This window comes from Lepisosteus platostomus, chromosome 20 (assembly GCF_059453375.1).
Source record: "Lepisosteus platostomus isolate fLepPlt1 chromosome 20, fLepPlt1.hap1, whole genome shotgun sequence".
In the NCBI taxonomy this organism is placed as follows: domain Eukaryota; kingdom Metazoa; phylum Chordata; class Actinopteri; order Semionotiformes; family Lepisosteidae; genus Lepisosteus; species Lepisosteus platostomus.
In genome coordinates this window covers 17,140,467-17,167,029 of record NC_142630.1, presented here as the reverse complement: position 1 = coordinate 17,167,029, position 26,563 = coordinate 17,140,467, and the positions used below count along the sequence as shown (strand labels likewise).

The following is a 26,563-nucleotide window of genomic DNA, read 5'->3' as shown; positions in this document are numbered from 1 at the left end:
GAGTTTTCTCAGTCTCTTTAAATCGACAGGACCTGAGGAGCTGAGAGAAGCTGTAAAACTGGCCCAATCAAGCAATTAACAGCTGGTCAAGAGCTGTGCAGAAGTGGATTTGAGGATTTCTGAATTAAAAGAAGGAAGACATATATCTTTTTTACAGCCAATTTATTCTTCAGGAGAAATCCAATTGTAAAAGAAGGTTTCAGGTGTCTTAAAACATGCTAAGTTCACATTTGTTCAATAAACATAAACCATGTGTATTGGGAGACAACACCAATGGATGCGGTAACAAGGATAACAGATATCTGACTTTTTCATAGAAGTTTCATAGAGAACATGACCATGTCGGTTCAGAATAGGTTCAGTAAAAGGAATGCTAGGATTGAGCTGGAAGCTTGTTAAAATTCAGTATGAACGTGTTTACTGGAAACTATTTTTTACACAGAATAACAGTGGAGATGCTGGTCTCTTTCTGAGCTAAGCTTAGTGTTGTGAACAAATCAAGAATCTCTCAGCTGGAAATGGTGAGGTCTTGTGGGATGAGTGGCCTGTTTTCATAAATTATTTTTTTCAAGATCAAGAACTAATCCTAATTAAGTACCAGAAACCCGTAACGTGATGAACTGGACTTACATTATTACAAAAACAGGAGCCGTCTAGTGAGTGGAGATGTTAGTGTCTCAATGACTAAAGATTGTGAGCTTCAACAGCATAGCTGGATAGCTATCCCTCACAGCTCATGTGACAATTCCCGATCAGGGCTCCCACACACACACACACCTATTGCTGCTCCCAAACTCTGAGTTACACAAAAGAACTCGTAATTGAGTTAATAAAGGATTAATTTAAACTTCTTGACTATATTTACAGGTCTTAAATATGTTGGAGGTTCCCATTTGACTATTGCATTTAAAATAAAATCCTAACCTCTGAGGGGAAAAAAAACTTGTAAATATTTCAATCAAGCTTAAGCGTATTAGTTTAATTAAAGCTTCAATTAGGTAATTAGGCTCAAAACCAGCAGGTGTGTGTGGTCCTCCAGGACCAGGCTGAACAGTTCCTGTATTAGAGAACAGTTTTTTGACTGAAGAAACATCACGACCCCTTTGCTAATCTGTTGTGTTTTAAAACAGAGGAGGCAACTCCAGTTCTTCATTGCAACATTGCAACAGGCATCATTCCTTGACTGTTTAACTTGGTCAGTTTTAAACTCTAAAAAGCTGCCATCAGCTTTTACAAACATCAATACAGAAACTTGAAGCATGAAGAAACAATGATGAGGACAAAAGATGAGTCTCTGCAAGAACGTGGTCCTGAAGATCCTGTTTACCCTCCCAGCAGAGCATGGCTCCTTCTTAAAACCCCCCAACAGTTGAATGCCAGCGCCCAACATGCGGCTGTAGACAAACATCCTCACGACGTCCGCCGACAGACCGGCCGTGTCTGGGACTGGGGAGTCAGACACTCCTCCCCGTGGCCCGGTGTCTCCCCTGGTTCTTGTTCCAGTGGGAGTCAGTCATCAGCTAAACATCTAACACATTTGTTTTCACAGTCTGACACACGCAGGACGGTTCTTGAGGTCCTTCACAGTTGCTTACCCAAAACAGCCACTTTATTCTAAGTAGAGTTGCTTTTAACACTTCTTTAAAAGTTTGGAGTATGACAGGAGTTCTGCAGTTCATTAAATAGTTTGAACAACAAAGCAAATGAGAGCTCAGGTGGAACAAGGATCGCGAGAAATGAGGGACTGAGTCCGGCACCCCAGGTCTAACTCCTAACAGATTCGGTCCCTCTTTACATTTCACTCATTTAGTCATTTTCTTTAGTGCTATTCTTCCTTCTTTCTGCTTCCAGTGAATAATATTGTAAGCTCAGTAATCATCATCATTATTATTGCGTCTGACACAAGAGTGACTCTGTGAAGGGGTCAAAGTTCGCAATCAAAGTAGAACTGACAAAGAATTAGTCATGAAAACTGTGGCTTTAATGTAAACACTACATTCGATTGGTTTGCAGCACAAACATCCCACATGAGAGAAACACCATTCACTATAAAGGAAGTAAAAAGCAGCACGAAACAGCATTCACTGAAAAAAAGAAAAATGAAAAGAGATTCTAACTGGTATATATAATACACAGTATTCTTTTTTTTTCAGAGCAAAAAGGCTAAAAGGGGTAACATCTTTCCAAATCTACTGGTCAGTGAGAGCTGTGCTTTTTTTATACAGACCTGGAAGGTGAAGAAAGGCAGTTCAGATTAGATTACAATTTCAACTAAGAGAAAAGCGCATATAATCCTGTACAGCCACGCTGCCTGCAGAGGCAGCTGTATTCCCAAGTGGATTGAAAAATACTCCAGGCTAGTAAAGACACTGCGATGCAGGGAGAACAGGCAAAGGAAGAGGGACAGTTCAGCGACATTGACATGGGTACATAAGAACGGTATAATGACTCTTAGAACCGTTGCAAAACTTTTAAAAAAGGGGAAAAATGTTCTGTAGCTACAAAGCACAAGAAATAGACTTTATTATTATTATCATGGTCATTATCATCATTTTTAGCTTCTACTTGTAAAGACTCTGCTAGAACCAGCTCTATAGTGTCCTACAGAAACACACTGCCCAACAGCCACCGTCTCCACACTGTATCCCATCACATCGCCTGGGCGGACCTGCACTAGTGGTCACTTTGTTTTTCCCACTGATGTTTGTGTTTTCATTTATGTTGTTCTTGTTTTTTTGTTTTTTTATTTTTATTTCTTTTTTTTTCTTTTTTTTCTTGTTATTATTTTTTTACAAAGGCCAAAAGGTCATGCTACCAGTAGGGGAACAGTGACAGGAAAGTCCCATTAACCAGCCTGTAGTGAACTAAAAAAAGTGCCTTAGGGCAGAAGGTAATAAGCAGAGGGGTGAAGTGGAGGTGGGGGCCCAAGGATAAATAAATAAATTAATAAATTAATTAACAATAATAAAAAAGTAGAAGTTCCTTACTCTGATATTTAATAGTTCTTTTTGTTACAGTAATCTAGTGTATTCTATTTCTATCTCAAGCCCGCCATAAAGAAGGTTGGCACTGATATGACACTCAAAATTTCACTGGCAAACATGCCTCTTGAAGTGTTGGACAGTGAAGAACAACACACACCCCTCCCTTGAGCTCATGGGGCTTGCGAAGAAAGACACGCCCCCTTGCTGAACTCATGGGGCTTGTAAAGAAAGACACGCCCCCTTCGCTGTGCTTATGGGGTTTGTGAAAAAAGACACGCCCCCTTGCTGAGCTCATGGGGCTTGTGAGGAAAGACACACCCCCTTGCAGAGCTAGTGGGGTTTGTGAAGAAAGACACGCCCCCTTGCTGAGCTCTTGGGGCTTGTGAAAGAAGACACGCCCCCTTGCTGAGCTAGTGGGGTTTGTGAAAGAAGACACGCCCCCTTCGCTGAGCTAGTGGGGCTTGTAAAAGAAGACATGCCCCCTTGCTGAGCTCATGAGGGCTTGTGAAAAAGACACGCCCCCTTGATGAGATTGTGAGGGGTTTAGAAAAGGCCCAGCCCTGTTTCAGAGGGGGATCACGGGGAGAAGTCAGGTTCCTCGAGTGGAAAACAGAATGAGCTGATATGGTGCAATCCTGTGTGTCCTCAAAATCACTTTTATTTTTCTCTAAAAGATCAAAAAGCTGAACAGAACTAAGCACTGAAAAACCCAGTCCCCTGACTAAAATCACCAGAGATATTTTAATGATTATCATTATAGTTGTTGCTGTTATTATTAGTGAGATTACCTAATTTCTGAGGCAAAAAAAACCTCAAACTAGCCCTGTGCTGGAAATTCACAATAAATATAAATAAATTGAACATCCATACATTTAGAAATATGAAATTAAAGAAAGGACATGTTTCTTGTAAGAAAAAGGGTGGTTGTTCTGTTAAAACAAGAAGACACAGTGATAGGGGTACATTTTCTCTAGTCCTCAAGCTGTAGGGCTGGGTTTCTATTAGAAATCTGTTCTGTTGGCAGCTCTTTGAGACAAACTAAAAAGGTTCTTTTTTTGTTTTTATATATATACGTTATGCGTTTTATTTATCAACTTGCATTTGTAATAATCATTACCAAACCAGTTACTATACAGATGTGTCAGTACAGTCCGCAGCCTCGGAGGTTGTTGGCGATGATGATGTCGGTGACGGCATCAAACACCACCTGGATGTTGTTGGTGTCCGTGGCGCAGGTCATGTGGCAGTAGATCTCCTTGTTGGGCGAGCGGTTCTTGCTCTCGAACTGGGCCTGGATGTAGGCAGCTGCGTCTTCGTAGGTGTTGGGGCCTGGGGGAGCACAGGGTGACAGAGAGAGAGGGAACCCTGTGAATATAGTTTTAGTCCTGTAGTATAGCACCGCACAAACTCCGGTAACCATGTGGGGTACACCCCCCCACACTTCTCACTGGCCTCTGCAACTGACAGGGTACCCCTTAAACACACATCACACCTGCATCCATAACCATGCAGCTCAGTATTTTTAACTTGAAAATAAAATCCAACAAAATGCCCAGCTAGGTCAAACTCCTAGTGTGCAGACACCCACATGGTGTCTGTGACAGGTGTTTTCTGCCTACCTTCCACAGGACAAACACTTTCTGGACTGACAGCAGCAGGAATCGCTCACGACAAGCAAACCAAAACACTTCACCGAAATAAAGTCAGACAAAAAAGCCTTCGGCTTAGTCACTTCCAGAAAAAACTTCCAGACTCTCTCATACACTGGTAGATCTCCACGTCTGCAAACGCCTGAGCACTGAGACGAGCCTCATTCCTCAACGTGACAGTCACCAGCCCCAGTGGCACTGCTGCTCCCTGGAAGAATCGGGCATGGACTGCTGATACACAGTTCCACAGAAGTGATTGAGCTGGCTAGATTAGAATCTATAGGATACACCCCAGGTGTCCATGATATTGGTGTATGCAGGACCATTTCAGCGTTAAAAAGTGAAGTTTGCCAGCTAGATTGCTCCAGTGAGCCTGAAAGAAAAGAACCTGGAAAACAACATTTTGAAAGCCATCCTCAGCCACAAGCACCAAGCCAAGCTACAGCTTTTAATGAAACAAAAGACAATTGAAGATTCAGAAGAATACCTCTGAGGATAATTGCTCTAGTCTTGAGTCATTTGAATTTTCAATTTACCTTTTCAGCAGGGTTTTCATCTGAACATGCAGAAGCACAGCAGAATACCAGAATGCCCATAGATGAGGGAGAACAGGTGTCCCCTCTGCTTGTGTGGTGCATACAGTCCCATAGCCAGCACATGTTTGGCCCCCAGTGCAAGTAACATCTGAAGTCCACTTGAAACCCCCTGGAAAGGGAAGGTTTACAAAAGCCAACCCAACCTAACCTGCACGTTTCTGGGTGGTGGCAGGAAACGGGAGCACTTTCACACTAAAATTCTCTTTTCTGAAGCTCACAGTCAGTTCCTCTTAAGTCACTATCCGCACTTATGCAACTCAGCACTCGAGCTCCAGGGAGCTTCTTGAAAGTCCAGTGAGACAATGAGGCCAATGTAAGCTAATGGGGCCCCTGGCTCCTGTCAAATCGTGCCGTCAAGAGCTTGACCCCTTCAGCCAGCCAATCACAGCGTGCTATTGTTGTCAGGGCTCTGAGTTCCCACTGACAGGCAGGGCAGGACCCAGATGCACAGATCCACCTGCAGCAGACCGCAGGCCTGTGGGTGGCTGGAGAGTGACATCACCACATGGCCCCTCAAGAGCAAAAAACACAGCTGGTCTGGCATCAAAACTGCTTAATGGACAATAAAGCACACAGCTGCTTCCTTGGGGACAGTCTGCCAATCAAAACAGCAGCAGGATCTGTCTTCTATAGATAAGGAAACGTCAGATGACCCACATCTGTCTTCTGTAGGTAAGGAAACATCAGGTGACCCACTGCGCTTGAAGACTGAACCTTTAGCCCTCAGATGCCTTTTTCCTGAGCTTCCTTGAATTTCACCTGCTGAACTGTGCCTCACTGGGCAGGCAGCTGGTTTTAGCCCAGCCCCAAGAGGATCAGGGGGAGGCTCCCAGTCCCAGAAAGTGCCTCCCAGCCCAGGCAGCGACAGGCTGTCTTACCTGTGTACTCTGGGAAGCAGATGGTCAAGGGTGACTTCTTGATCTTCTCAGCAAACAAGTCTTTCTTGTTGAGGAAGAGAATGATGGAAGTGTCAATGAAGAATTTGTTGTTACAGATGGAATCGAAGAGCATGAGTGACTCGTGCATGCGGTTCTGCAGCAGAAAGAGGAGGAGGAGGAGAGCAAGGGAGGAAGAGAGAGACAGGGACAGAGAGAGAGAGAGAGGAAAGGTTAGCTCCGAAAATAAAAGCAGGGGTTGTTATATCCGAGTGATAATGCTCAGAAGGTTCCCAAAAGCATTAGTCAAAAAGTCAAGCACTTGTATTAAAAATAAGACAGCAGGGTACAAGGGTCATTCAGTCAGCAGCTGCAGCCTTACAATGCACACAACAACTGCAGCCGGGAGGTAGAGAATGTGCCACACAGGGAAAAACAGTCCCTCGTCTCATTCTGAATTCACAGTTTTACACGCATCTCTTGAGAAACAAGCACTACTTTAACCAAAGAAAAAAACGCAGAGTGGAAAAGGTCTTTGTTACATTTTAGATTCACACACAGTTCTCTATCAGCAGGGTTTTCTCAGAATAATTGTGTCTAGATCACGGAAGGCGCCTCCCTGCGTGCTGAAGTTCAAACAGGGATTGGACCTTCCTGTGTTCCAGTGCCACCCTGCTTTACTCACAAATGCTAAAGCAGTTTATTCAGTCAGTAACAAACACGATCAGTTGTTGAATATCAAACCTGCTGATACCTATATGGGTGAAGGTCCTTTAACAACCTCACAACAATAAAGACAGCAGATGCAGATGGAGAAGAGAGGGAGAGAAGTTCTCATCTCCTCAGATTCCTCCAGCTTTCCAATTCACTCTGCAGAGCAGGAATCGCTGTCTTCCTGCTGGAGAAGACAGCACAGCTCGCTGGAGCTCAAGCCAAGAGTGACCAAGCCCTCCAGAGAGAGAGTAGTCCTTTCCAGCAGAAACCAGTGAGTACAAATCTGAGCAGGTGCACAGATCATGACAACTTAACGCAGAACAACACAGTTAACCAAATGCTAAGATATGTTATCATTTTAATTAACTAGCAGTCTACATTATATTTTTGGACTCCACGTTAGCATTTTAGTGAGCATTTAATGACACTCTAATTTACCACAATACAACTAACAAATCAAAACATTGGGGTTTAGCACTGAGCAAGGCTCTTCAGCACACACAGCCAGAGCTGAGCTCAGGGTTAGCAGTGAGGAGGTCAAATGAACATTCGAGCATTTAAAATATGAGAACAGTGCAAACAGAAACGTCTTGTGAAGGCACGAAGGTGGCAACAGAATTTGACACCCTTGGTGCGAGTGAGAAGATGCGGAAACTGGTGCTTTCACGTGCAATCCCACTTCGAAACGAGACAATCTGCTTCCCGCCGAGACCGGACCGTCACTCCGCGCGCTTTCTCAACACAGAAGGAGACAGAAGCGGCGCAAGGAGACCAGACTGGAATCAAACACAAGCTCGCAGTGTGAAACAGCTGGCGCTTTATTAACTTACAGAACTAATAAATACATTATCACCAGTCAATAAATAATTACAGCAGCTAAGGATTTATTAACAAATTGACAGCCACTTTAATACAGAATTACAGTGGAAAGGCAGCGTTGAGGGGCAGTCGAGGTGTGTGGAGCCCAGGCCGGCCGTGGAGTTATTGCTCATGTGGGGCTGTGGAGCAGAGAGGTGCCCTGGGAAACGGGTTGACTGATACAGTATTGGGGGAACATAAATGAGCAAAAAAGGGAGTTTTGTTTTCTGAAGTTTTTCCTACAATTGGAGGAGACATAGAGACACAAAAACCCGTCGCTGTCCTTCCACCGCCTGACCTCTCAAGAGTACCAGGAAGTGCTCCTGACTTACGTCTTCACCGAGCTCTTCCGCACGGTGGCATTTAGTCTGCCACGCGAACCAAAATGCAGGAAACCGAAAAACTACCGCTGGGAAGCCATCAGCACTTTCCCAACGCAACAACATCAGGTTTCAAATCGATGCTCCAGAAGCTGTGCTGGAACAATCAATCAGTTTTTTTTAAGCCAGACTACCCCACTACTTAAGCTGCAAGTTAATCAGAGAAGTGGACAGTTTTCACAGTGGACATGTCCTGTCAGAACTGAACAGAGGATTGAAGGCCACAGTGTGAACGACAGGCAATGGTAACCGTCTGCCTCTCATGCACCTCAGGTCTTCTAACTCCTAATTATTCAGAAATTAAACTTCTGATTTCCCGCTTTGTATTACAGAAATCCCTGGGCCTTAAGGCAGGCAATGCTCAGCTGTTCGAAGCCCAGACAAGTACTGTAACACGAAAGCAGAGCTGAGGTCCAGTCCATTTTAATTTGGCACTGATCAAAGTGTGGACACATCTCCCAGGGTGAGCTGCCCATGATTTTCAATCCAGACAGCCCACTGAAATATGTACACACAGACGGCTCTTTGAAATTACTGTAATTGCATTTAAAATTTGTATTTTCTTACCACTAACAAGCATGAAACTGAACCTGAACTGGTAATACTTCAAGATTAAACAAAACAAGAGGTAAGTCTGGTCGTTCTGTTCCCTCCAGTTTGAGATGCTTGACAGATTTAAAATAATAATTGCTTACACTTATATAGCACTTTTCTGGACAATCCACTCAAACCGCTTTACAGGTAATGGGGATCCCCTCCACCACCACCAGTGTGCAGCCCCACCTGGATGAAGCGACGGCAGCCATAGTGCGCCAGAACGCTCCCCACACACCAGCTCTCAGTGGGGAGGAGAACAGACTGATGAAGCCAGTTCATAGATGAGATGAGACAGACAGAGGAGATGTTTCCCCCTGAAGTCCTCCACATCTGCTGTGAAGGGACTAGTCAACGACACTGCAGCTGGCTGTGAGGCCTCAGACACCTCTCCTCTCCACAGACCCCCGTTTGCTCTCTTCAGTTTCCACACAGGAACTGTTGCTACACACCCTCTCTTCCCTTCCGCTCAGCTGTCTGCACACAAGCACAGCTAAGCTGAATGTCTGCATGCCAGCAGATTGAAGTTGCACAACTGTTAGCCTCGGGCATCGGTGTCCATTGCTAATCAACTGCTGTAAAGACTGAATAGAAATCTTAAGGCACAGCAATACCAGCCCACTAAGCCATGGACATCCTAGCAGCTGCAGGAAGCCTGGCTTCTCCTTTTTAATTGAAGACATGTTTCCAAAGCTTTAGACAGCTTTTGCGGAGGTGAGAAGCTAAGGAAGATGCATTTTCTTTAACTCAGAAGAATCTGATATTCTAAGTTTCAAACATACTCTTGTCTACGTAACTCTGGAACATGAAGGACTGCATCCTGTGGGAATTCCAGTCCTGAAAATTAGGAGGTCTGGAAGCAGAGGCTGTGGGAGGCGTGAGACGACTTGTTACCCTGAAGATTTCAGGATACATTCTGAGAGAGCTTTGCAAGGGTGTGCAGGACAGCAGCAGCTCCCAGAATCACATGCCCACAGCACTGCTGCATGCAGCGTGCACTGAGACATCATGAACCCTGTGACCCACTTCCTACCGGCCAATATGCTGATGCCATGAGGGCAGAAAGCAAGATGGGCTCAAGGAAGATCTGCACCCATCTTTGGTGTCACAGTAAACTTTTCCAAAGATGGCCTGGACTAAAAACTAAGAGACAGTCCTAAAATGGCACATCAGACTTAACACTAAAGGCTCCATGAAACATGTTTCACAAAAGCACCTTCTACAGCTCGTAGCTGTGAACACTTAGTTACAGTGGATTCCAGTGGATTGCGGATCTTTGGCTGGTCACACAGTTTGACACTTCAAGGCCACTGTGACTTTGGCAAAGTCAGGCAGCGCTGGGGGACCAGCTGCCCAGCCTGGTACAGAAGCTGCCAGTCATGCCCAGAAAAGCATTTTAATACTTCAAAAATTTCATTTTAAGATTACACAAAAGCACTACACTCTGGAAACAGTAACAACAGTCCTGTGCACCGCAGAAGAAGTGCGCTGTTCTGTGTGGGAGTACTTGGCAGAAAAGGTTGCTGTTAAAATATACTGTCAAAAACCCGGAGAGATCAGACCAGAGCTAAACCAGACGGCAGTGCACAAAGGTGTCCCTGACAGTGTCATACCTCGCTTCTCTACAGCATGTCTCCGCTAATAATAAAAGAGGCGCCTTGCTGATTTTTGGCCTGCAGTTAGACAAACAGAAACCGCCTATAACTGGCTTAAAGAGGCAGCTATGTATCAAGATTTTGTTTCTTTGTTATTAAGTTAATCTATGAATTTCTTTAAAAGCTGACATCTGGATTTCATCTGTTTTAGAAACTTGATCAACAATGTGTAAAAAATGTCTATAAATTAATCTCATTTAGATTAACAGATGGAATTATCCTGCTCATTGCACGTAGTATTAGTACAATAAAGGAAACTGACAACCACTACAACTCAGACAACAGAGACTCATACTGTCCAACTCAGACAGCAGAAATTCACACTGTCCAGCTCAGAAAGCAGAGACTCACACTATCCAACTCAGACAGCAGAGACCCACACTGTCCAACTCAGACAGCATAGATTCACATTTTCCAACTCAGACAGTAGAGGCCCACACTGTCCAACTTAGACAGCAGAGACTCACACTGTCCAACCCAGACAGTAGACTCACACTGTCCAGCTCAGACAGCAGAGACCAACACTGTCCAACTCAGACAGTAGAGGCCCACACTGTCCAACTTAGACAGCAGAGACTCACACTGTCCAACCCAGAAAGCAGACTCACACTGTCCAGCTCAGACAGCAGAGATCAACACTGTCCAACTCAGACAGCAGACTCACACTGTCCAACTCAGACAGCAGAGACTCACACTGTCCAATTCAGACAGTAGAGGCCCACACCGTCCAACGCAGACAGCAGAAACCCACACTGTCCAACTCAGACAGCAGACTCACAGTGTCCAACTCAGACAGCAGAGACCAACACTGTCCAGCTCAGACAGCAGACTCACACTGTCCAGCTCAGACAGCAGAGACCAACACTGTCCAGCTCAGACAGCAGAGACCCACGCTGTGCACGCTTTTTCAGCAACAGGGACGTAACATCACTCACTACAATACTTTCTCTAGCCCTTCCATGTCTTCACACAGGGACGTAACATCACTCACTACAATACTTTCTCTAGCCCTTCCATGTCTTCACACTTTCTCTCGAAAACAGCAAACGACCACCACAACTACAACAAATGAAGGAATTTAATTTACGTTTTGGTAGTTATGAATGCTCTTTATAAAAAAACTGTAACTGAATGGCCTGAGATTAGGCAACGATTCTGCTTCAGATTCTGCGACAAAGATCGAAGTACTGACAGCTAGCAAGTTAGAAATGTACAAATATGATCTTTCCTAAGGGTTACCTACTGAGGGCAAACTCAAACAAGCACTGTAGTCAGTACAGAAACAGTAATCCTGCATTTAGAATATTTTAGAAAACATCTCAAGCACTCTCTGTTTCACTTTGTACTATAATTTTACCAGGTTGATAGGCAGCGTCTGCCCTTCTGCTGTGGTGGCCCAGGACTGAAGGAGAGCCCTCTAGTGTTCAGTACTGCACATCACTGTTTCAGAGACCAGGATACCAGGAAAGACTGTGATCCTAGAAAAACTCAGGGATGCCCTGGCAAAACTGCAGACCAGCGAGCTAAATCATGACTTTAATGTTTGAAGATATTAGATTAATTTATTTATAATTATAAAAGGGTATGCATTGCATACCCCTCAGGTGTCTTGATCTCTCCTTGAATGTTTTTTCTTCGCTTCTTACTCAAGCTGAGCCTTGGCGACATTCACAACACAAAGCTGTTACGGTGGGGCTGACCATTGGAGAGCACCATCGTAAGTCAGGAAAGATCGTTTATTTCTAATTTGTACGTGTAAAGTAATTTTAGGGCAATTACATTTAGCAAAAAAAACTTTTAAGCACAATCCACTACGCACTACAATGGACAGTGCAGGACAGATCCAGAGTTTTTTAGCAGAAGCTGGAAGGTGGAATTCTGCTTATGTACAGTGTAAAAGAGTGCTGAACCGTGTGAGCAGGAATGTGATTTGAGAAATAGGCCCTCTCGCTCACAGGGGTCAGGGGTCAGGGGTCAGAGGAGGGAGGCTTAAGTTTATCAGCACAGTGAAGAGAACTTTAGTTTCCGGGGGTGACCCCTGTGCCCCTGCCCCTAGTAGAGTCCACAGCCTCGCAGGTTGTTAGCAATAATGACATCAGTCACGGCGTCAAAGACAAACTGGATGTTATTGGTGTCGGTGGCACATGTGATGTGGGAGTAGATCTCCTTGTTGGGGGATTTGTTCTTGCTCTCGTACTGCGACTGGATGTAGGCCACAGCGTCGGCAAACGTGTTCGGCCCTGGGAAGCCAGAAAGAAGGAGGGGGAGGAACACAAGAAGCAGAGAAAGGTTAAAGAGGCCTGTGAGGGTCACACCTGCCTGCAAAAGGTGCTGCGCTCCACTGCGTGCTACCTCATGTGTCCTGTTTATTTTACATCTCACCGAACAAGGTGATGTGCAATTTCTTTCAAAACAAACGTAGTGATAACACCCAGACACAGCTTAACTACTGTCAACTGCCTCAAAGCAGAAGACCAGGGAGCTGTTTCCAGTTAAATAAGCTGCTCAGAGAATCCTCCTTATTACCAGCCTGGCTGCAGTGGCAAGACAATGACAAACAGAAACAGAAAATACAGAAGGGCTTTTAGACATCTCTTAGGGGAAATTTGATGGGTAAATCTTTTTCGTCTGAGTTTCCTTATTTCCTTCCATTAAATTCTTCTGCTGCAACTACCCTGACATGAAACGAATCCGGGATGCCTGGCTGTGGTGTTCACAGGAGTTTTTTAAGTCTGGCCCCTTGTGTGGTTTGTCAGTGCCCAGTGTTTCAGGGTGGGCAGAGCGGAGCTCTGTGTCCACACACCTCTCTCCCCCCCTGCAGAGCCACCGCTCTGTACCTGTGTCACCCCTGCTCACGGGGTGAGCCGGTACACAGCAGCCAGGCCTTCTGTGCTGCTGAGGAAGCTGCTTAGATACTATCTTGCATACATCCCTATTATATCCCTACACATATGTAACTGTGATTGTACAGATGGGCACCCTACCCTCCTGTACCTTTGCGTCTCAGCTAGGAGTCTCTACAATGCAGCTCTCCAGCTTGTAAACCTTTAGTGCAAAATCTGTTCCTTCTTATTCTTAATAAACTCTCCACTCGCATTGTGTTCCTGTTTCTCCCTCGTGATACCACTGCCTGAATCAATCTGGTTTATCTGATGGCCTGAGCATCTGTACTGAGGCAGCAGATTGTCTGACTTTATCTCACATGCATCACCCCCTCTCATTGTCAGGGGAAAGCAGGGTATCACAGTAGCGAGAGAGAGAGAGAGATAATGGGTTCTGCAAGTGAGATTGTGCTAGTTTGTTGTAATAGAATACATCACAACAGAGTGGTCCCTGGATACTTTTTTAAATAAAATTGACCATAAATCCCTATTAGCAGCTCTATGTCATGAACAGATAATAATCTACATAAATACTATTGTATTATTCATTGGATATTCAGATGGACATGATTCCCATTTGACTGTGTGAAAAAGTAATTGCTGATTCTTCTCTGCCCTCAGCTCTCGGGCCTCCTCTCTGGCAGTAAAACCTGCACTTAATGATTTACCTGCATATTCCGGGAAGCAGATAGTCAGAGAAGATTTCTTAATTTTTTCCTCAAAAATGTCCTTCTTGTTTAGAAAAAGGATGATGGAGGTGTCAGTGAACCATTTGTTGTTACAGATACTGTCAAATAGCTTCAGAGACTCGTGCATTCGGTTCTGTGGAAAGAGAAGAGACGATCTGTCAGCTGCCTTTGCCTGGTGCATCAAGAAGAAAAGCTCAGAAGCACAATATGAAGCACAGAAATGAAACATTCTCGTTCAAGCACTACTGTTGTCTGCATAAAACTAGCAGCTACAGGGAACTGGGCATTGCCACTTCTAGTCTAAGAGTATCACAGAAAGCTAAGGTCATGCATCATGCCAGCAACAGGATGCTACTTCAACCCCATTCACTTGAAAATTATCCAGCTCCAATTTTTTGGCATCATGCATTTTTTCATTTCTTTGCAGGATACAATGAATGGTGCAAATTAACCAAGGACGTCTTGGATCCTTGAATTAATCCAGAGTTGGAAGCAGACACTTTAAGCACGAGTGACTTTGCCTTGTCCTCCAGAGTGGCGTGATTTAGAGATGAATTATATCGATACGATTAGGTGAGGCAGCTGACATACAAAATAAACTACAGAAGTTAGCAAAACTTTTCAGCAGCAATAACGTTAGCTCACGAGAGAAAATAATAGCATCAGCTAGCCGCCAATAGAAGCCCATTGATTCATCATTCATGGACAAGAATAGTCACTGCTCTGTGATCAGAGGACATGCAGCAGGGGAGGAGTCTGGGGTTGGGACAAAAACACAGAGAAGAGACAAGAGAGGAGGAAATTTGGAAGGAACAATAAATAAAATGTGTTGTGCGTTTGCTCAATGTTGGTGAAGAGAGAGAGCGAGAGCAAATTCAAGGCAAAGTCACACAATAACAGTCACAGCCACGGAGAAACCTAATGAGTGCACGCACACCACAGTCACCAAGGTGCAAAGTGCTGCTTTCAACTCTTTGGAATTTTTTAAGAGAAGTTTCATACCTGCCGAAATTTTTGATGGTTCTGTCTCTCAAAATCAGTTCTGTTTTTATTTAAAGCATTGGGTTAGAAAAAGACGGCCGAAGAGAGGTGTGAAGAGGCTCTTGGGAGACGTTTGGCCCGGGGGCCCGGGGCCGATTGCGCAGGAACCCTCCCCACGCAGCGCGGGATAGCGGGACAGCAGGCAAGCCAGAGCGAAGACGCGCGACCCGCTGCCACGGGCGACCCGTCTCTCAGAAGAAACGTGGCCTCCAGCCCGGAGCGAGCGCACGCCCGGGCCGACGGCTCCACGAGCACACAGCAGGTCAGAAAGCAACACGGCAAGCTGAGCAACAGCACACGCGCGCGAGACGCCTCAGCTGCTGTGCTGCAGATGATCACATCTGGAAGTACTTAATACTTCAAATCACCAGCTGCTGAGTGTGACAAAGATAAATACAGAAGTAAAGAAAGAGATTCAGGAACATCGACAATGTGCAGGGGCTCCACACACAGGTCATGATTGGTGCTTTTCTGCACCTCTGAGCTCGGGTGTGGAAATACCACTGATGAGAAACGGAAGTACAAAAATAACACACAAAAAAAGACTGACGTTTGTTGCCAGATTTTTGGAGCATTGCTATTTGCTAGAAAAAAAAACGTGTTGCTTCTCAGTAACATTTCAGAGCCTGAAAGGAGGAGATGGTGTGAATTTTCTGAAGAGCAGAATTACCCGTTGCGCACAAAACAGTCCGGTCCTACTTATGCACATCAGTGAGCACCCTATTTATCTGGTGAGCTCGAGGGTACAGTGTCATTCCTGTGTTCACTGTTCAAGAAAAGGATCCATTGTGCTGGACAGATTTCACAGTCCCAGTGCCAGCAGTACTGAGAGCCTCTAGCATAGTACAGTACTGAGAGCTTCTAGCACAGTGCAGTACTGAGGGTCTCTAGCACAGTGCAGTACTGAGAGCCTCTAGCACAGTGTAGTACTGAGGGTCTCTAGCACAGTGCAGTACTGAGAGCTTCTAGCACAGTACAGTACTGAGGGTCTCTAGCACAGTGTAGTACTGAGAGCCTCTAGCACAGTGTAGTACTGAGGGTCTCTAGCACAGTGTAGTACTGAGAGCCTCTAGCACAGTGTAGTACTGAGGGTCTCTAGCACAGTGTAGTACTGAGAGCTTCTAGCACAGTGAAGTACTGAGTGTCTCTAGCACAGTGTAGTACTGAGGGTCTCTAGCACAGTGCAGTACTGAGAGCTTCTAGCACAGTACAGTACTGAGGGTCTCTAGCACAGTGTAGTACTGAGGGTCTCTAGCACAGTGTAGTACTGAGAGCCTCTAGCACAGTGTAGTACTGAGGGTCTCTAGCACAGTGTAGTACTGAGAGCCTCTAGCACAGTGTAGTACTGAGAGCTTCTAGCACAGTGAAGTACTGAGGGTCTCTAGCACAGTGTAGTACTGAGGGTCTCTAGCACAGTACAGTACTGAGAGCTTCTAGCACAGTGCAGTACTGAGGGTCTCTAGCACAGTACAGTACTGAGAGCCTCTAGCACAGTGCAGTACTGAGAGCTTCTAGCACAGTGCAGTACTGAGGGTCTCTAGCACAGTGCAGTACTGAGAGTCTCTAGCACAGTGCAGTACTGAGAGTCTCTAGCACAGTGCAGTTCTGAGAGCTTCTTGCACAGTGTAGTACTGAGGGTCTCTAGCACAGCGTAGTACTGAGAGCTTCTAGCACAGTGAAGTACTGAGGGTCTCTAGCACAGTTTAGTACTGAGGGTCTCTAGCACAGTGCAGTACTGAGAGCTTCTAGCACAGTACAGTACTGAGGGTCTCTAGCACAGTGCAGTTCTGAGAGCTTCTAGCACAGTGTAGTACTGAGGGTCTCTAGCACAGTACAGTACTGAGGGTCTCTAGCACAGTGCAGTACTGAGGGTCTCTAGCACAGTGTAGTACTGAGAGCCTCTAGTACAGTGTAGTACTGAGGGTCTCTAGCACAGTGTAGTACTGAGGGTCTCTAGCACAGTACAGTACTGAGAGCTTCTAGCACAGTGAAGTACTGAGGGTCTCTAGCACAGTTTAGTACTGAGGGTCTCTAGCACAGTGAAGTACTGAGAGCTTCTAGCACAGTGAAGGACTGAGGGTCTCTAGCACAGTGTAGTACTGAGGGTCTCTAGCACAGTGAAGTACTGAGAGCTTCTAGCACAGTGCAGTACTGAGGGTCTCTAGCACAGTACAGTACTGAGAGAGCTTCTAGCACAGTGAAGTACTGAGGGTCTCTAGCACAGTACAGTACTGAGAGCTTCTAGCACAGTGCAGTACTGAGGGTCTCTAGCACAGTGAAGTACTGAGGGTCTCTAGCACAGTGCAGTACTGAGGGTCTCTAGCACAGTGAAGTACTGAGGGTCTCTAGCACAGTACAGTACTGAGAGAGCTTCTAGCACAGTGAAGTACTGAGGGTCTCTAGCACAGTACAGTACTGAGAGCTTCTAGCACAGTGCAGTACTGAGGGTCTCTAGCACAGTGTAGTACTGAGGGTCTCTAGCACAGTGAAGTACTGAGGGTCTCTAGCACAGTGCAGTACTGAGGGTCTCTAGCACAGTGAAGTACTGAGGGTCTCTAGCACAGTACAGTACTGAGAGCTTCTTGCACAGTGCAGTACTGAGAACCTCTAGCACAGTGTAGTACTGAGGGTCTCTAGCACAGTGTAGTACTGAGAGCCTCTAGCACAGTGTAGTACTGAGGATCTCTAGCACAGTGTAGTACTGAGAGCTTCTAGCACAGTGTAGTACTGAGAGCTTCTAGCACAGTGAAGTACTGAGGATCTCTAGCACAGTGTAGTACTGATAGCTTCTAGCACAGTGAAGTACTGAGAGCTTCTAGCACAGTGAAGTACTGAGGATCTCTAGCACAGTGTAGTACTGATAGCTTCTAGCACAGTGAAGTACTGAGGGTCTCTAGCACAGTGTAGTAGGTAGATAGATAATACTTTATTAATCCCGTAGGGAAATTGATGAGAGCTTACAGCACCTGGTATTCCCAGGCGGTCTCCCATCCAGTTACTAACCAGGCCCGTCCCTGCTTAGCTTCCGAGATCAGACGAGATCAGGCGTGCTCAAGGGGGTGTGGCCGTAAGCAAGCGTAGTACTGAGGGTCTCTAGCACAGTACAGTACTGAGAGCTTCTAGCACAGTGCAGTACTGAGGGTCTCTAGCACAGTGCAGTACTGAGAGTTTCTAGCACAGTGCAGTACTGAGGGCCTCTAGCACAGTGTAGCACTGAGAGCCTCTAGCACAGTGCAGTACTGAGAGCCTCTAGCACAGTACAGTACTGAGAGCCTCTAGCACAGTGCAGTTCTGAGAGCTTCTAGCACAGTGCAGTACTGAGGGTCTCTAGCACAGTGCAGTACTGAGAGTCTCTAGCACAGTGCAGTACTGAGAGCCTCTAGCACAGTGCAGTACTGAGGGCCTCTAGCACAGTGTAGTACTGAGAGCTCTAGCACAGTGCAGTACTGAGGGTCTCTAGCACAGTGCAGTACTGAGGGCCTCTAGCACAGTGTAGTACTGAGAGCTTCTAGCACAGTGCAGTACTGAGGGTCTCTAGCACAGTGTAGTACTGAGAGCTTCTAGCACAGTGCAGTACTGAGGGTCTCTAGCACAGTGTAGTACTGAGAGCCTATAGCACAGTGCAGTACTGAGGGTCTCTAGCACAGTACAGTACTGAGAGAGCTTCTAGCACAGTGCAGTACTGAGGGTCTCTAGCACAGTGCAGTACTGAGAGTCTCTAGCACAGTGCAGTACTGAGAGTCTCTAGCACAGTTTAGTACTGAGGGTCTCTAGCACAGTGTAGTACTGAGAGCCTCTAGCACAGTGTGGTACTGAGAGCCTCTAGCACAGTGCAGTTCTGAGAGGACAGCTCACATGTGTGTCAGCGTTAATGAAACCCAGCTGCCTGTCCGAACAGAGAGACAAAATCCTTTAATTCTCAGTGCAGATGAAAAAAACTCAGTGTCGCATGGTGATCCAATGGCTACTCGCCTCTTCCCCTGATAGTGTGAATTGATTTCTAGGGTGCTGAGGATTTTGCTTATTGAAGAGAGCAAAGTCTGAGAGCTGACATCAGAGGGGCTGAGCCCCTGGAGGTCACAGGTGAAGTTCCCTTGTTCCCCACCAGCACAGAGGACACAGGATTCCTAGTACTGTAGCTCACTTTATATACCATGTATATAGTGCAATTTTCATATACAGTATTTATACTTTATACATAATATGCTCCAAAAGTCAACAACATTACTGTCTCAGGCAGTTCAAAATTTCCACTTCACTGACTTCTTTACTCTGTGGCATTAAGTCTAATGACTTGCAAAAAAGAACTAAAGAAATGACATTTCATACATTTGTACCTTTAAGAAATGGAACCAGGACAAAGAATACTCTATTATTTTGGAAGCAATGAGACAGATTTACGCCTTTAGTGCTACATTGATTCATCTGTCTCCTGCAAGTCTCTTAGTTGGTTACACTGCATCTGCTTTTATTTTATGCGAAAAGTATCAAAATAAAGATACTCTGCTTCCATCCATTTAAAAATGAAAAAAATCTTTTGAAAGAAACAGTGGCTCAAGCAGCCAAGTTCTCACAAGAATTATGAAAGTGAACTCAACAGCAACCCCACTTCATCCAGAACCCTGTTCCAGAACTGTTCAATCTGCAGCAGCAACGTTATTATTCTGCTGGGCTAGAACAAACTGATACACTACTGCCTCATACATCTGAAAATAAAACATTAGAGGTTATTATCCTTCAAAATCCCGGTGACAAAACACAGAAACATCAATCTCACATAGAAACTCTGCATAAAACTCAATGCAGAATCAATCTACAGTGTATCCAAGGAAAAAGTCACACGAGTACAACATCAGATTAGAACATAAATTCAAACACAGACAGAGAAACAGTCTGCAACACTGAAGGAAAGTGCCACAGTGGAGCTGCAGATCACGCAGGCTCCTGACAGAAATGGGCCAGACTGACTGGACGTGGTGTGACCTCAGAAGCTCACAGGAACTCTTCTGCACCTCACAAGACTGCACCCTGACCCCAGCCTGGGGACACTGAGGGTTGTGGGTGGGGGCACTTTATAATAAACTGTAAGACCAATCTTTCATTTAGCAAGAAAAAAGTCCCCTGGTGCCTTGAGTGGGCAACAGAACATCAGCTCTGCTGTTATCACATCCCCACCTGCCGTTCTCCACTTATACATGTTAGACTCCCAAAATTAGAGGCGCCCAACCCCAGGTCCTCCAGGACCAGCTTGCACCAGGTTTTAAAGGTCTCTCGAAATTAGAGGGTGCAGTTAGATAATTCAGCCTTAAGGAGGATGAGAAACCTTCTGGTCCTTCAGGGCTGGAGTTGTGCAACCTTCTATAAAACTGTCTAACACAAGACGCAGATCAGGCTCATTCATACTGTGGCCCTTCCAGCCCTTCCAATCCACTCCATTCCAGAATGTTTCTACAACCAGCTCCTTAACTGTCAATTTAGCAATCTGGGTGCTGGTTGCATCACAATTCTGGAACAGAGCGGATTGGAAGGACTGCAAGATGAGTAGCTTTAACACCAGTAACAATATGACATTAGCATTTTAAAAATAAATAACATTGTTAAACAGTTATGTCATTGTTACAGCAGAAGAAATCCTCTTTTGATATTCATTGATAAATCACAAAAGGATTGAAAGAACTCCCTTTAAAAAAACACAAATGGTTTCTACTGAAATGTTAAGAGAACAAAGCAAGGGTGTAGAATGAAGGTAACACAACTCACTGTGGTCTCGTCTTCATGCAGCACCTGATCGTAGCCACTGAGAGCCACGCAGAAGATGATGGCTGTCACGTCCTCGAAACAGTGGATCCACTTCTTCCTTTCTGACCTCTGACCTCCCACATCAAACAGCCTGTCAGGGACACCACAGTGCACTGAACTCCACAGCCATACTGCTCCTCCCCGAAGAGCTTCCTCTGATATACCATTAAAGAGCACATGGACAAGAGCAAAGATACCACACACGTACCCAGTGACCTGTGCTGCATGTAGCAGCCCCGTCAGCTGCACTAGACTGCACCCAGGAAGCCACATAGGAATTCATTTGGACTTTGGAACAAGCTTCTTTAGGGCAATACAGACAGCTCTACTTAGCAAGTAACCTTGCAGCCTGCAGAGCCCCAGAATCTTACTCCTAAGAAAGATGCACAGTGAAGTGTTGAAGAGGCTGGCAGAAGGGCGCCCTCTAGTGTTGCGCGACTGAGATGAAACAGCCCAGTGTGGGTGGAGCACAAAGGCTGTCGCAGCTCTCCAGCTCTGGCTGCTATTCTGCAGCTCCTTCAACCTAATAATAATAGTGATGATCAAATCTTCATCCCAATGATTCCCAATTATGCTTTACCTACTTGAGGGAACCCACATTGTCCACTGAGCTTGGTGCCCCACTGCTCAGCAGATCAACAGCAGGGGTGGAAACTTAAGTGTTAGGGTGTGCAGACCGTGCAACCCCGAGCCTCTGGGGTTCTCAGCCCTGCTCCTGCGGGACAGTACCCCGGGGGTCTCTGCTGGCCAAGCGGTCAGCACCTCAATTTAACATTTGACTTCCACAGACCAGAAGATCACCCATCTGACTGTGCCTCAAAGATGGCTCACAACTCGGAAGCTTACCTACAGAAATGAAAGAAACAGCTCGCATAAAGCTGCTGATTTAAGAGTCCGTCATCAGGCCACTAGTTTTACAACATATTGAAATTTCATGTTGCTCAATACAGAGAACAGCTCGTTCTCTAGCATGTGTGAGAGCAGGGCCCCCATTCCAACCAAACTGTGTGAAACTGTGAAAAGGGGGCGAAGGAGGTGGTCTGACAATGCATCACATCATCTGATGGAACAATAGGAGTTTTGTCTGTCAGGAAACTGTAAATTCGCTGTCAAGATTTCGATCCTTACAGAACATGAGAATTTCTAAATACTGAACACATAAAAAACACGCCTCTATAAATAAAGCAGGTGTATCAGTTAAACTCTCACAGCTTTACATAATGCCTAAGTGCTTCATTATACAGAATGCTGCACTTCAGAAGAGCTAATTTGACATGTCCTCTGCCGAGGAAGAGGTATGAAACACAGTTCGTAAGAAAGAGCCTCCAGTGCGCTGATGAGGACCCGGGCTCACAGGCCACTGCCTGGAGGCCCTGCTCCCTCCCTCTGAAGGGGCAGAGAAGAGGGACTGACCTGAAGTGCAGGTTTTTGAAGGTGAAGTGGGTCTCTACAATGCCAGTCGTCTTGACTCGGGTTCTCAGGATGTCCTGCTCTGTGGGCTCGTAATCCGGGGCGCCGATCCGGTCTAGGCTGTCCAGGTAGCTGGAGGGAGAAGCAGGCAGAGAAGTCAATGTCCCAGGCAGTCAGGAAAAGCCGGTCAGCTCTGGAGTCCTCATGGGATCAGAGTCTCTCCGCTGCCTGGGGAGTTTAGTGTTTTAGTACCGATGCTGGTGGCCGTTTGATTTGTTTCTAGGAGGGACCGAGAGAAGTGGTTCTTGAGGATAATGACAAACTTATGGGAGATCATCTGCTGCTGTCTCTGCACTGGGCGAGGGCCTCACAGAATTGAACTGGAGGGGAGTCTGTGCAGCAGCATCATTAAAGATTTTTTATTCGAACAGCCAACATGACAGGGATACATTTAAACAGGGATACGTTTACTTTTAAAACCTTGCAGTCAGTACTTAAGCATCCTGACTGGAACAGTTGCCTGTCCTAGTGGAAGAGGTGCAGGAACGTCCCTCTCACTTGGAGCGGAGGCAGTGGAGGCACGATGGGCTTCACACTTTTAGCACACAAATACAGCAATTTAAACCAGCACAGCATAGCAATGATGACTTTACTGTGCAGGAAGTTGTGTTAACAACCGTATGCTGGGTTTGTAAGACAAGCAGTACATCAGAAAGCACAGCTGCACATGGACGAATTCCTGCAGGCTTGTAGGATACTCAGGAAGAAATGCTATCATGCCAGTTCCAGGGGGCTGTACTGCTTCAGTATTGCCCTTCAGCTTGATTAGAACAGTCTGATCTGCACAGGCTAAGCACTGGACTCAGCCTCCTCTAGGAGCAGGTGACCTGCTGTCACTCTGCTGGCCACACTGAAGCTTTCATGTACATCTTATTTCCAGAGAGAACAGTCTCCACACTGCCCTGTCTATCTGGACTTTATCTAAAGAATCACCTAATGACACACGGATTTCTGTAACTAAAACCCCTCGCTTTGGCAATCTGACTGCAGTTTTACAAGACTTGGTTGAAGCGCTGGTCAGCTGCAGCCCAGTGTCCAGGAAGCAGGAGTGTGCCAGCGGCCTGCAGAGTCAGTGGAAGAATGTGGCTGGGTGGCAAATGCTCATGTTTTGTTTATAAGCAAACAGCTACTGTTGCAGTAACAGCATCAATGCAAATGTGAGCCATCTCATTTTGTTAAAAATTTGCATTTAAATGCCTTGAAGAGTAGACAGGAGGTTGACGGCTTGAGCACTCTGCCTCACAAACACGGAAAAGGCTCCCTGGAAAAAGGAGCCAACAGAAACATCCATAAATAGTAAATCTGTACGTTTGTGTCTGTGTAGGTTTCTTAAGTCAGAATACCATTATGCTTAGGAAACTTCTATAGAGTTTAAACATTTTTTCTTCTATAAACCACCTTTTTAAATACATATGTTAATGCAGCAATCGCTGTGGCTGGTTCGCTGCTCTTAGTCAGGAGAGAATCGTTTGCCAGCTCTGTTTGTGTCCATGAGGAGATGGGACTCCAGCTCTCCTGATCTTAGCTCAGATCAGGGAGGAGTAACTGGAGCAGGAGCGACAGGTGTGCTGGGATACAGGATGAAGCCATTTCTGAAAAAATAAAAGAGGTGGAGGGGGCGCAGTGTGGTTGGTGGAGGGAGCTGGTGTGGACTGGAGTCTCTGATATGTCACAAAACTTGCAAGACAAGATGCCACTTCTCCTGTCTGTCCTGCTTGGTCATTAGTAGATAATAGATGTCAGGACTTCATCCAGCCGTTTCCAGAAGTTTTCAACAACAAGGCTGGGCAGCTTGTTCCATGCTCCCACCACCATTTGTGTAGAGACGTGCCTCCTAATCTCAGTTTTCATTCCGCTTCCACATTTCCCTTCCTTGGGGCACTCCAATGCTCATTCTGCTGGAAAGCGTCTCCAGGAGAACCAGTGGACCGAGGAACAAGCTCTGCTTGTGGAGGGATGGGTTTAGATTCTCCACTGCTGGGGCAGCTCCAAAGACAGGCTGTGTGTAGCCCAAGGGGAAATGCAGCATAAATACCTGTTTATTAAAGTGACAGCTCTGAATTCTTTCTCATCATCTGTCTCACTGGAACGTGGCAAAAAATACTCACTAAGCCCCAACAAACATACTGTATATAACATCATCTAGTACAATATGATAAAGACGGTAGTGCACATTTTCTAAAACGGTAAGGATACATCAGTGGCCACTGTCCAGAGCCGATGGTCCTCCAAAGGAACTAGTCCAGAGACAGGTGTGGTCTGGTTTGGGCAAGGAGTCTGCAGCAGAGGCCATTGCCACACTGTCGGGTGTTACAGTGGTGCAGGCTGGGAAGGGGCTTTGTTTTGGACACTCCCAGAAAGCACTGCAGGAGCTGCCAGAGCACACCCCAGGGTACCACACACTTCCTTAATGAAAAGTCACCTTTAACCTTTAACCTTTGACTCAGATCTAGACCTTGAACAAAAAATCTTCACACAGTCACTCAGAACAGGGGTAACACTCGACTGGAAAATTGCTTATGTAGATCTCATCCATATAAGTGTACTGTACCACAAAACGGAGCCAAGCAGTTACAGACCTGGAAAGAGAAGGTATTAATCAAAATGTTCCCATTTAAGAATGCAAGAGCTCAGTCAGCCTCTGTTTTCAGTATCCTCTGTGTATGTATTTGTAGCTTTAAGAACTCTAAAATTCTAAAAATGCACAGTTAATGTTTTTTTAGCCTCCAACCTACAATGCCTGTGTGTTTATAAAGAATGGTCTGCACATCAGAGTTGTCTGATCAGCCATGCGCCCTTGTTCACCCAGGGCCCCTCAGAAAGCCAGCAATGGGGTCAGAATGTCCCACTGCCTCCTGCCTCGCTCAGTCCCCAGGGACCAGGCTCACGAAGCCCTCTCTCCTGTCCCCAGCTGGGCAGGCAGCCAGCGGGATCATTTCATTCTTCTGCCCTATTTTTCACCGAGCTCTTCGGCTAGCGTCTACGCAGCGCAGCCATCGGTCCCGGAGTGCTGTGGTCCCCTGGCGTCTTTTTTTGAGCTTGCAGCCGGATGCTGCCCCCTCCATCCCCACGGCTGAGAGCGCGAGCAGCCCGGCGGGCCAGCGGCGCAGGGCAGAGAGAGAGGGCCCCCACGCCTCACCCTGCTGCTGGCTTCAGGACGCCAACGTCCTCCTGCGCTCGCTGCTCAGAGCTCCTCTGGCTAGCATCTGTCAGGAAGGAGCTTCAGAACCTGCAGCCGAACCCCTCGCTCCAGCCTGGGAGCGCCTGTGGCAGTCAGGTAGAGTAGCTGGCTCTGGTATGAAATCCCTCTAATCCAGTGCTGAGAATGCAGACGAGAGGAGTCCTGTATATTCGGGCCCACCTAGCTCGTTTCTTCACCTTCCTCCTTGTTATTCTGTTCCTTCTTCCAAAACCAAAACCAGAACCAAAAGGGTTTGACATCAGAATCTCAAACAGGAAACAGCGATGGGAAAGCTCCTTCGCCCACCTCCAGACCAGGCGCTGTGATTGGCTGGGAGCTGAAAGCGTGATTCTGGGAGACAGGTTGCAGTCTGGAGGTTGGACATCAGAGCGACTGAGTCTCTTGCCCAAGCAAGGCAGGCAGAGCTTCATTCCAGGTGATGGCTCACATATTGCCGAGTTCATCTCAACAAGTCGCCCACCAGGAAAACAATGACAACCTGGAACAGTGGGCTTGAGGCACAAAGCTGGGAGAAAAGCCAGTCGCTGTGTTTTTTTCCCTGAAATCACATCCATCCCAGCTGCCATTTAAAGCACAAATGAAACTTTGCCCAGCTGTATGGCACAGTCATCTCATAGGGACAAAGGCTGACACAAATAAGCAATGACATCAGACCCTAAAATAATGTTTTCATGGCTAAAACTGTTGGGAGGGAGGGAGAGACTTTCTCTTTTTCATTTGAAAGCTGACATCAACAGAATATTCAAATTAGTTTCTTATTGCAGTTTTAGAAAACCATGTACCTTCCTTCTTAATGGAAAATTGTCCTGTTTCAGATAACATTAGTCATTTGTACTTTGCATGAAGTGATGGGTGATCACAGGGTGTTAGCTGTGCCACTGTGCCACTGTACCACTCCGCCAAACCTGTAGACTTGACACGACCATCTGACCATATGCCCATATGACCGCACGACATATAACCACGTGACTGCGCCCCACCCCTGTTCCCCTTCCTCTGCCCTCCCCAACAGCAACACCCCACTAGTGTCTGGGGCACAGAGGGGCATGTGAGAATTGAGAAGCCCCTTCTTCACACAAAGAGTAATGGGAGAACAAATTCACAGATCATACTAAGGCTGGTCCTGCAGAATACTGGCAAGAGCACCATTTCATTTTGAAGAGACGAGCGGATAG

General features: G+C 46.1%; 2 protein-coding genes and 1 pseudogene across 4 annotated transcripts in view; all 3 read right to left on the bottom strand.

The window, feature by feature from the left end:
• The window catches only part of hsf4 (heat shock transcription factor 4), a 99,874-nt gene that overhangs the window by 31,803 nt on the left and 41,508 nt on the right, over nt 1–26,563 (bottom strand). The gene's annotated exons all lie outside the window — the stretch shown is intronic.
• Nucleotides 1,960–26,563, bottom strand: part of gnao1a (guanine nucleotide binding protein (G protein), alpha activating activity polypeptide O, a) — a 96,818-nt gene continuing 72,214 nt past the window's right edge. The window contains exons 5-8 of one of the 3 annotated variants that reach the window (XM_088613982.1): nt 22,130–22,258; nt 20,678–20,807; nt 13,856–14,009; nt 1,960–4,313 (exon numbers count right to left, since the gene is read on the bottom strand). In XM_088613982.1, coding sequence (XP_088470108.1) covers nt 4,126–4,313; nt 13,856–14,009; nt 20,678–20,807; nt 22,130–22,258 — 601 coding nt within the window. In that variant the 3' untranslated portion in view covers nt 1,960–4,125. Of the gene's footprint in view, nt 4,314–6,107; nt 6,262–11,280; nt 12,546–13,855; nt 14,010–20,677; nt 20,808–22,129; nt 22,259–26,563 lie in introns of those variants that run through there. The other 2 variants (XM_088613980.1, XM_088613981.1) reach the window with 2 other exon arrangements.
• LOC148644677 (5S ribosomal RNA) lies at nt 17,872–17,990 on the bottom strand (annotated as a pseudogene).